Source organism: Chaetura pelagica, unplaced genomic scaffold, assembly GCF_000747805.2.
Source record: "Chaetura pelagica isolate M959 unplaced genomic scaffold, ChaPel_1.0 scaffold39, whole genome shotgun sequence".
Lineage (NCBI taxonomy): Eukaryota > Metazoa > Chordata > Aves > Apodiformes > Apodidae > Chaetura > Chaetura pelagica.
The window spans coordinates 1,325,889-1,336,182 of NW_009954614.1; the positions used below are offsets into that span (position 1 = coordinate 1,325,889).

At 43.9% G+C, this 10,294-nt stretch overlaps 1 protein-coding gene across 1 annotated transcript in view; it reads left to right on the plus strand.

Moving 5' to 3' along the window:
- Positions 1–930, plus strand: part of PTGFRN (prostaglandin F2 receptor inhibitor) — a gene marked incomplete at its 5' end in the record, with an annotated part of 37,126 nt that extends 36,196 nt beyond the window's left edge. The window contains one exon of the mRNA XM_010005484.1: positions 647–930. Within this exon, the coding sequence (XP_010003786.1) occupies positions 647–813 (167 nt within the window). The remainder of the gene's footprint in view (positions 1–646) is intronic.
- Positions 931–10,294: the final 9,364 nt, after the last annotated feature.

The window sequence follows — 10,294 nt, forward strand, 5'->3', positions numbered from 1 at the left end:
GGTTTTGAACTAGTTGTGTTCTTCTCAGTAGTTCTTGGAAGGGTCGTATTGGGAAATTCCATGAACCTGAAAGGTATCAGAACTTTTTGTTCTCCCTGCTGTGCAGGTAACTGTTAAAATTGTACTATCCAGACTCTTTACAGTTCTGACTCTGCCTTTAACTGAGCAGTAGGTGCCTACAAATGAAATCTCTTGTTTAGGTAGCAGCTTTGGAGGTTGATTGGCCAAGGTTGCCAAGTGGCAGCGAATGTACTGTACAAGTAGCTCTAAGTAAGCAAAGCGTAGAGGAGTCCACTCCTTGCCATTTAGAAGCATATTACAAAGAGTGCAGCTACAGTCTGCCTGTGATGGAGAAACTGTAAGGCTTTTGTATTGAGGGACAGGTAATGTAGTGCCTCTCAGAACTAGCTCTCCCCAAGGCTTAGAAATGGTGGAGGAAGAATTAAGGTTAGGAAGTAAAGGAGCCCTTTGAGAGACTAATTCTCCAAACATCAAATAGTAGAAATCAAGAAGGAAAGTGAGTGTAATTTCCTTATGAAATAATTAACCTGTCCATGACTGAATAATGTGGGATTTTCTCCTGTTTTAGGCAAGAACAAATAAAGGACATCTCTGAGTTTCTAACAACTTTGCCTTCCTCTTTCAGTTCTGAATGCTTTCAAGTATCCCCTGTTGATTGGCATTGGTCTGGCCACTGTCACTGGCCTCTTATCCTGCCTCATTGGCTACTGCAGCTCCCGTTGGTGCTGCAAGAAAGAAGTGCAAGAAACAAGAAGAGAGCGTCGCCGGCTAATGTCAATGGAGATGGACTGAGCGTGGGAGCCAGACACTTGCATTCTGGGAGAGACTCACGGGGTTCTTGGACTGTGCTGAGACACTCACAAGCGCAAACAAGACAGTGCATTTCCTCTCTGATTTCAGCCTGGACCTCAAGCTTCTCCTTGTTACACATCATGTCCTGAGAGCATTCAGGTCATATTTAGCAACTTGGAGTTTTCCTTTTCTAGCAGCAATTTCTGCATAGGGATCATATACTTCTAATGTGCAAACTGTTGAGCTTTCTTTCAACAGGCCCTGTGACAAAATTCACTAATGATTTTTTGTTGTTTTTATTTTTGTTTTTTCCTCCTTTTGCCCTTTTGCTTTTCAATATATGTCCCTGTGTGAAGGCAAAATGGACAGGGTGATGGGTAGGAAGGGGACTGATAGAACTGTTAGACTTCTGTTATATTAACCAGTCTACTTTTCCCTCTACTTCCATCACACCATCCTGTTCCCTTTCTGCGTCCATCTTGGTATCTCACAGACTTCTCTGTGTTGGTTTGAAGGCTGGAGAAGGTTTCTCTGCTGGTGCCTCATGATACTGTTCCAGCAAAGAATTGGTTTATGGTTGTCAGCATGCCTTCTGTTCCCTGGCTTTCAAAGCACTTGTAGTGAACTCCATAACTTGCCTGGAGGTTTTTGAGACACTTCTAAAAAACTTTTTAAAATTTTATTTCAGTGCTCAAAGCTCTTAGCTGTGGTGAATAAGAGCTAACTTGGCAACCCTAAAGAATCAATCCTCAGATTAACGTTAGTTGTAAGTCTGCTTATGGCCACCTTCTTCCCTACCCTTCCACCTTTTTTCTCCCCACTCCAGCTGCTCACATTGTGCCTGAGACCCTGTTCTGCTTGTAGCAGGGGGGCACGTGGTGTCTAGGGATAAGGCCCAGCCTTCTGTTGGCCTTGGCAGACAGGTGGGAGACCTTGCCCCAATGGTGATGGTGTGACTTATAAAAAAAAAAGATGGTTCTTTCTCTGCAGTTGGTCAACTGATCATGTTTAGAGAAGACTTGTAAACTATGAATTACCAAATGCACAGACCTGACTCCAATGCTGCTTTTGCCAGTCACTCAGTGGCAACCCTTGAACCTTTGAGCAGAGTCTGAGATCTACAGTACCTGAAACATGGCTCAGGGTAGGAATAGGAGCAAGCCCAAGAGGGCAGCAAGAATCCTTCAGGTTCCAGTCATCCTGGTCTTGTGCATGGACCTGGAGCAGGGCTTTCCCCTTGGTTTGAGGCCTATTCCTAGGTGCTATAGTATAGAAGTCCTGCTTTGGTCTTCCACATACACTGACCTGGCTCCTGAGTGGGAGCAGCTACTTTTCCAGGCAGTTCTGTCTTCCCAGCACAGCTGGTGTAATAAGCAATAAAAGTCAGAATAAAGATCCTGTGTATAAACAAACAAGGAAGTAGAACTGTACTGTGTCCTGAGGTCACAACCAGAGTTTGGCTTTCATCAAGAAGGGTGAGAAATGTAGAGTTGAGCAAGGGCTCAGTACTTTGCAGTTTTATTTTTTTTTTAAATAAAACATACTGAAGGAGAGCATACACAGAAAGTAGTGCCCGTGGTGTGCTGTTGCCAGTCTAGTAATTCATTATGTATTTGGTCTGTTTCACTAATAGCTCATCCCATTGCACATTCCAAAGGCACTCCAGGTCTAAGTATCTGTGCTGTGAAGGCTCCATTTTGCATTACTATTTGTGGAACCTTGCACTCAACACTGTTGCTTTCCAAAGTCAGGACTTTCTGTGGTAAGTTTTCTTTGTGTGTGTGGTTTGGTTTTTTTACCTGTCTTGCATTGTGAGAGGCTGACATGAGAATTTTTTCTAGAAGGCTGTTCTGCTTCCCTCATGCAAACACACATGGAAGTCACAAATGTATACATACATATATACTTAGAGGTGCCCAATGGTGTTCGGAAGCTGAATGTGTGAGACATCTTCAAAATGGACTTGATTTGAAGAGCTGGGCCTTGCAACTTGTTATTTGAACTTTCTAACACATTTCATGTAGTGTTGCAAAACTGAGACAACAAAAGCCTATGAACATCTGGAAAACTTTGGCATGAACATTCATAGCTACTTTTCTTTCTGGCCTGATGTTTTCCTTTCTGTAAGAGCTCTGAAAAGGCCTATGTTGCAAGCAAATGTAGCTGCCTCTGTTGAGGAACAGGGCAGAAGCAGTCTTCAGTTGCTGCTTTGAAAGCCCAGAAACCTGTAGCAATGCTTTCCAAAGGAAAGGAGTTGAGGAAAGGGTTCACTCTATTTTTTTGACAGCAAGAATTTTTCTTTCCTATCTGTCTGCTGCAGTGATGTCTTGCTTTTTCCTTGGATGTTATGAAGCACCATTCTGATGTTTGGGATGCTGGTGGTCCTTCCCACACTGATCTAGCAGCTTCTTTCCTGTTTAATATATGCTTTCTTCACGGAAGATGTTGGGGCATCTTGGGCAAGGTGTGTAGTGGTGGTGAAGTTTGAAGCACAACATCAGTCACTTTATGTCCTTGCAGAGTGACTCCTTGTTTATGTGCTCTTGGTTAAGTTTAAGGAGAGAGGATCATGACTGTAATGCAATAATTAGGGAATGAACGAGCAGGGAACTGCCAGCTCTTCCCAAGCACACAACATAGCACACTTTCTCCCTGCTGGAAAAATCTCAGGGTTATTTTGGTCAGACCTCCCTGCTCTAATGAAAGGTCCCCATGTCCTTAGCTAATGTTGACCTTCCTTCATGGCCCATAACAAACCATCGTTGTTGTTCCAAGTAAAGCAAGTTTGCTGCTAGCCTGTACTGCTGCCGGCCCCTGGGAAGGCAGTGTTGCATCCCCTTCCACCTTTGCTGTAGTTGGAAGGCTGGAACCTGAGGGGCTAGACTACCCCTCCCCCCAGGTTTCCTTCTACTTGTGCCAATTTTGTATTATCCCCTTTTTTAAAATAGAGTGGGAAACTTATCTCTAATTAAAAAAAAAACCAAACACAACAAACAAAACAACAACCTAGGTCAGTTTTCATGTTGTCTTTTTTTAATTATTATTTCCTGTGTGACTGGGGTTTGTGTGAGTGGAGATGTGTGTGCATCTGATTGTGTATTAAACCTATAGAGTATCAGGAGAGTAAGTGGACTGACATGCAGTGCAAGCATCCATATCCTCCATGCTGCAACCTGTGGTGTTGTCAAAATATCCTAAGGGCTCACGTTGATCTTCCTCTGTTCGTGTTGCCACATCTCCTGGTTAAGCTGGTAAACTCCTCCAGGCACCTGGAAATTCAATCCAGGACAAGCCTGAACATGAAATAGCAGAAGGGCAAGAGACTTTGTTTCTTTTGTTTTAATTTCAAAGTTATAAAGTGTTTGGCACAGTTCTGGAATGCAGGTACTGAATAGTTCTAACAATGCTGTGTAAAATGTTTCTTTCTATGTTTAAAATAAAGAGCGAGCCTTTTTGATTATGTCTGTGCTGTGCGTTTAGATGATGTTTTGATCTATGGGTAGTTCTTTCCTTGCATGTATGCAGACATTATTGAGACAAGGGTATCAAATGTAAACCTTACAATCCTGTTTCCAGCACTGCTTATCCTGTAAAATAAGCATGAGCCCTATTTTACAGTAAGTTTTATATTTGCCTACATTTGTGTGATGAATTGGGGAACATACTTGTTTTCTGAGTCTATCCTGTTTCTGCCCCACTGTAAGTCAACCTTTTTGTTGAGGGAGTTTCCTTTTCATTACCTTGGCCCAGGACTCAGGAGTGTGTTCAACATCTGCTGTAAAAACTGAGCATTAGATGTTGAGTTGTCTTTGAACCTTTCATTTCCAAGGTACCAGAAGGAAAATCAGTAGTGTTGGAAGTGAACTTCCTGCTTACCTTGCTAATGGCTGAATTTAGGATTTATTTATTTTTTCCTCCCAGCAGCCATGTAAGGATGCCATGACAGTATAGCAAGGAGGCGACTTGCTTTCCAACTAGAAGTTGCTTCAGGCAGAAGTGTGGACCTTTGGCTTCTTTCCAGGTGGTGGTGTTGCAGCTGGTGTGGAAAGATATCCTCTGTGAGTGTCCTTACAGGAAGCTGGGAGGTGGCACCAAGCTGTAAGTTCTTAAGGGGTGACAGAGACCATCACCTGAGATAGGGAAATATCATAAATGGTCTCTGATCCCTCAGCAGAGCCTTTGGCAGCTGCAGATGTTCGACACACACACGAGTAATTAGTGGCATGCTTGTGGGACAACAGTAGTTGGCCTCTAGCTGTGCAGGTTACAGCTTACTGATAAGTTTGGATTAGCTTTATGAAATCCTCTTGCCTCCCCCATCTCCTGTAATGACTTGGATCTTTAATAAAGTAGTTGAAAGTGTGTTAGGATTTTACCATAAAAAAAGAAAATAAAGCTAAAACTTCAAGTCTGGAGATGAAGAGTAATACTTGCAAGTAACTACTTGAGTGTAGCCCTAAATTTTAGGAGTTACCTAGTCTCCAGCATCACCTTGTATCTGCTATGGGTTTAACTCAGCCGTTTACCTATAGAGGTACCTAGCTGCCTAGTGTTACAGAGACATCCTGAAAAGCACCTTTGTGCCAGAGGCTGGGTGGTTTGGTTGCTTCTATTGCACCCAGGTTCAGGCAACATGCTTGGTTGTGCTTTTTCCACGGCAGAACCCAGGCCAGTCCAAAAACCTCCACTGGGTTGAAGCTGACTGAAGTAAGATGCATGAGAAGACCTGCCTCCTCTTTGTCACATGAAAATTGAAGCTGGGCATGCAAATCTTTCAAGGAAAGGTATGACTTTTGCCTTTTCAGGGGGACTTTCTACATTTCTATGATCACAGGGGGGCTGTTGTCTGTACAGCAGATACCAGGAGATATGGTGTTTCAAGCAAGAGCCTTTAGCAACTGATCCAAGCTGTGGGACGTGCTAACTGAAGGAAAACTACTACTCACTCTTGCATAAGGTAAATGCATCTTAAATACTGCATGTAGCCTTCTATCAAACGGCCCTTTGCCAGGGATCTCCTTCCATTACTAAGGAAAATGGCATTAGGCCGTAGCCAGCAGGTGATTGATACTGAGAGCTCCAGGGAAATGCCTGGGTTATTGAGGAAGCCAGGTTCTGTGGATTTCTAGTGCTGCCACAAAGACATGCTGTTCTCCCCCTGGCAGACAAGCTGCATTCCACAAAGTACCAGAAGTGTAAGTGCATGTCTGCTTCCACCTCTGCCAAGGGGTTAGAAAGGCAGAGCTTTCCAAAGCAGACTTTGTGAAAGCAAATTAGTATTATATTATACTTCATTCATGTGGGATTTTATAAACTCCAGGATGTACCAGGCCTTAGATTTGACCACAGACTTAGTCTGGTTGCACTTCTGCTGGCTTTAGAAGTGAATAGTAGAGCTTCAAGTGGATGGACAGGAAGTTCAGTTTCTTTTTCCTGACTTAACCTGGGTCATACTCTCTGTTTCCTTGTTCATACGATCCTGACAATGATTTGACATTGAGAAGTTGGCAAGGAGTCTCAAAGATACAAGGTTTCCTAAAGGGAGAGGCTAGAGAGAAGGAAGGCTGCTTCCAGAGCACCTCCAGCAGAGCTAGCAGTATGAACGTACCAGTCACTGGGTATCTGAGAACCCACAGGGATGTCTGAGAGGAGAGGACTGGTGTAGCCATTGTGGTTCTTCTTGTCCTTGTGATGACTTCAGCTCTACAAAGGGCATGGTGTGCAGCAGCTGGGGTGTTAGGGCTATGGTCAACAAGGAAAATACCTATGCTGTTTAGCATCTTCCTGGTTATTATGGAAGCTGTGACTACAGCCAAATGCAGGTTCTGAATGCAAGTACAATAGCACTAACTCCCGTTTGGTGTTCAGGTACCTCCTCTTTCTTTCTGTCCCCAGCCTTGTTTGCTCATTTCTTCTGTTTTGTTCACTCTCCCTCCCCTCTCTCATTTCCTATTCTTTTCCTTCAGGAGTCTCGTCTTGCCTTTGCTATCTAGACTAGTGTTTGTCTCTGCATCTCTCAAAGACCATGGTGTCCTGTGCTCATCTCTGAGTGAGAGCAGGGCTATGTTGTTGCAGTGCATCTTTGAATCATCTGCTGAGATGTCAAGCTGCAGAACTCTGGCCCAGAACCCGCTACAGATCATCTGCAAGGCTGGCACCAGACACGCATCCACACAAATGTTTTGTAGCCTCAAACCTCTTGAGGAGTCCAGACAATATGCAAGGAAACTGAACATTTCAGATGGGGAAATGACTCCAAAGAGACAAGAGATTCTCTTTCTCCTAAGCAGAAGGGGCAGGTTTTCTTTCTAAATAAGATGGTTTTGTCCTGCTTTCTTCAGAGAGGCTGCTTGCTGTCATAACACATTGCTGCTCAGTGTCTGTGAGCTTCAGACAAGCGACCACTGTGCTGAACACTAGCTAGTATGAAGCAAAGTAATTCTCAAGGTAACTATGATGGGATTAGTCTTGAACACTGAAGATAGCCACTTTGGGGTCTTGAGAAATAGATACTTAAAGAATGTAATTTTTCCGACCTATTTGAGCCATGCATTTTAGAAAAAGGAGAACCTGAAAGTACTCATTTCTCACCATTGATTGGAAAGTGCAACTCGCCAAAAACAATAGGAGTTTAAAAGTATTGGCCAGGCAGGTAAGGGCTGAGAGAAATGAGGTAGTGGCAGCTCCCTCTAGTGATGGGCTAGGGAAGGAGGAAGGAAGCCACAGCAGATAGTTGTAGTCAATATTGAACCAAGAAACAGATGAGTGGTCCTCGAGATCTCTCTTAACAGTTGTTCTCACATAACTTACGTTTTTGTGAAAACATTTCCAGGATGGATTTTAATCTCGATTTTCTTACTGGTATAATAGCTCTGCCTTTGCATAAGAGTACTTCTTGGATTACAGCTCTCAGGATGGATCTAATTAATCTACTTGCAGTTCTATCCTTGTGCAGGCTCCTAGTCTAAAGCCACACAGCTTTTCTGCTGTATGACTACTGAAGCCAAACAAGTCTCATACTGAGGTCCCTGGTGTGTTACCCACAGTGTCCAGTCCTTTTCAAACTGTCTCTTCTAGTAGCTGTATCAGTAGTGACTAAGCTTACTGAAGTTTTTAGAGCAAACTCATTGCCACTAAAGTGAGTCTTCTAGCAATGAAAAGGATAATATTTATTCCTACTTTATTAGGTGCTTGGCCTTCTTCCACAGGGACAGACGTTGCAAGCTGTTTTGTGTCACTGTCCACTCTTTTCCCCCCAGCACCCCATCACTGTGGGCTGACAAACAAAACCTCTTCCCCTAGCTCAGAAATAGCCATCTCTGATGTTTCTGTTGCCCATTCAGAAGCTGAGCTTTGAGGGCCCAGCCTGGAAGAAGTATACATTTTCTTTAGAAATAAGATATTAAGTTCCTTTTTGAAACTGCTGGCATTTCCTGCAGGCTTTCAGGTGCATGCTGAGGTGTCCATGCCTGGTGCCATTATCTTCTTCTCTCTTCCTTTTTGTGTCCCACAGCCTCCTGCATTTCATTCACTTTCCTTTTCTCGACCTGATTGTATACAATGTTAACAAAATGGCTCTTGAGACCATGGCTTTCAGGACCCTGGGCATGACACTGCTGTGTTTAAACCCTCCCTTACCTTGTGTTGGTGGCAGCCAACTAACTTTCAGCCAACTTTCTAACTTGACTGAGACCCACGTTTCAGTGGTGACAGATGTTCTAAAAGTGTCTGAAAGTAGCAAGGGAGGTGCTGCAGGCTCTTTTAGGTGGAAGGTGTCAGGCAAAAGTAAGGTAACTGCTGCTGTGTTGCAGTACTGGGTGCTTCCTTTATCAAGTGGCAATACTGAAGGAGTTGTTTTCACACTGAGACTGATAATCCAAGCACAAAGACGTGAGAGCTAGTTTGCACATTTGCAGCTCTTCTGACATCTCTGTTTAATCAAAGCTGTGTACCCTGCAGGCTTTGCCTGGAGTTCACTGCAGCTCCTGCCTTTTGTTTGAAGGAAATTTGTCTTTGTGTATATGTAACTTAGCCTTCTTGTTGCTATAGCTGAGACATCCTCTAGTGCAAATGGAGGATGCCAACAGCATCACTATTGCCTGTGCTGTGTTCTGCTGTTCTTCTCTTGGGACGCTTGTGCAGCAATAAGGGCAACATGGGGTGGTGGTGTCCAGATGCCAAGGAGAGTGAAAAGATGGCATATTGAAAAACATAATCTACTGCATGGCCAGGTACAGCTCTCTGGTAGCTAAATGCATGCAGACAAATGAAGAGCATGTTAATGTTACATTTTGAGTCAATGTCCCACTCTGGCAACCCCTCAGGCCCCAAGCTGAATTTCTTTGGTTACCTGCTTATGTGTATTTGGAGAGAAGCTTCATATTCACAGATGAAGGATACTTTGGTGCTTCAAGAGGAAATGAAGTTGGCAGTTTTGGGATTTTAAGAAGGGCCACTCTGGCTCTCCTATCAGACCTTGTGAAACTGCTGCTATTCCCATGATCTCTGAGTGAGAAAGAGGGAACTGTGTTGGGTGGATGAGTAAAGGCTTTGATGCTGAGTGTGCTGTGGTGTAGTTTTGCCATTGCTGCCTTGCTTTATAACTTGGAGCAGAGTTGTGTGTCACTTCCATGTTGTTCTTATTGCCAGCGTGGCCTCACTCTGCCTGTGCAGACAGAGCTTTAGTGTCCTGGCTGGTAAGGATGAGACTATCTGTCTACATAGGTGGCAGGGCTTCCCTGAGTAGCTTTTGTGCTGCTCTGCAGGAGCTGCATCCTCTCTCTTCAGCCCCAGCCCTGCAGTTGCCTGCCTACAGCTTCCAGATGCTCTGCTCTCTGCAGCAGGTTCAGGGTGGGGAGAAATCCGTGTACTTTCAGGTTCACATGCTGTCATCAGAGGGATCCACGTGCTTCCTGAAAAGGTCCTTGGAGACCCTCTGCCTACTTCAAGTACTGGAAAACATTTATTTTGTGGATCTTCCACTCAGGTATGTTAGGAGAGCAGCTCCCTACTGCAGCTACTTGTGTAGTGGGTTTTGGAAGCTGGGGTTGTCGTTTTTCCCATCTTAGATATATTTAAAATTGACTGCAGCAATGGCTGTTTAATTCCTGTGCTACCATTTCCAGGACAGCTATTTAAATTTTTTTTAAACCCTCTTGCTTCTGGAAATCCTGTAATGGAATCCAAGCTCTGTCAATCTAATTAGTTTGAAGTGCAGCATCTCCATAACTTAGAGACCTAAATAAGCAGCTTAATATTAAAACCTAGCTTCTCTCCCAATATGTAGTACTGTTCTGTATTCCCCCACACAAGTTCCTACTGAACAACAGCCCACTGCATTTGCTCTCTTTTTTTCCCTCTTTTAACCTCTCTCCTCCCTCCTCTGGCCTCGGCCCTTGCTGTGTCCATCAGGAACTGAAATGACCAGGTGCTATCCTCTGTTGCTTTGCTTCAAACATTCTTTAACAATGCTGCTTGCTTA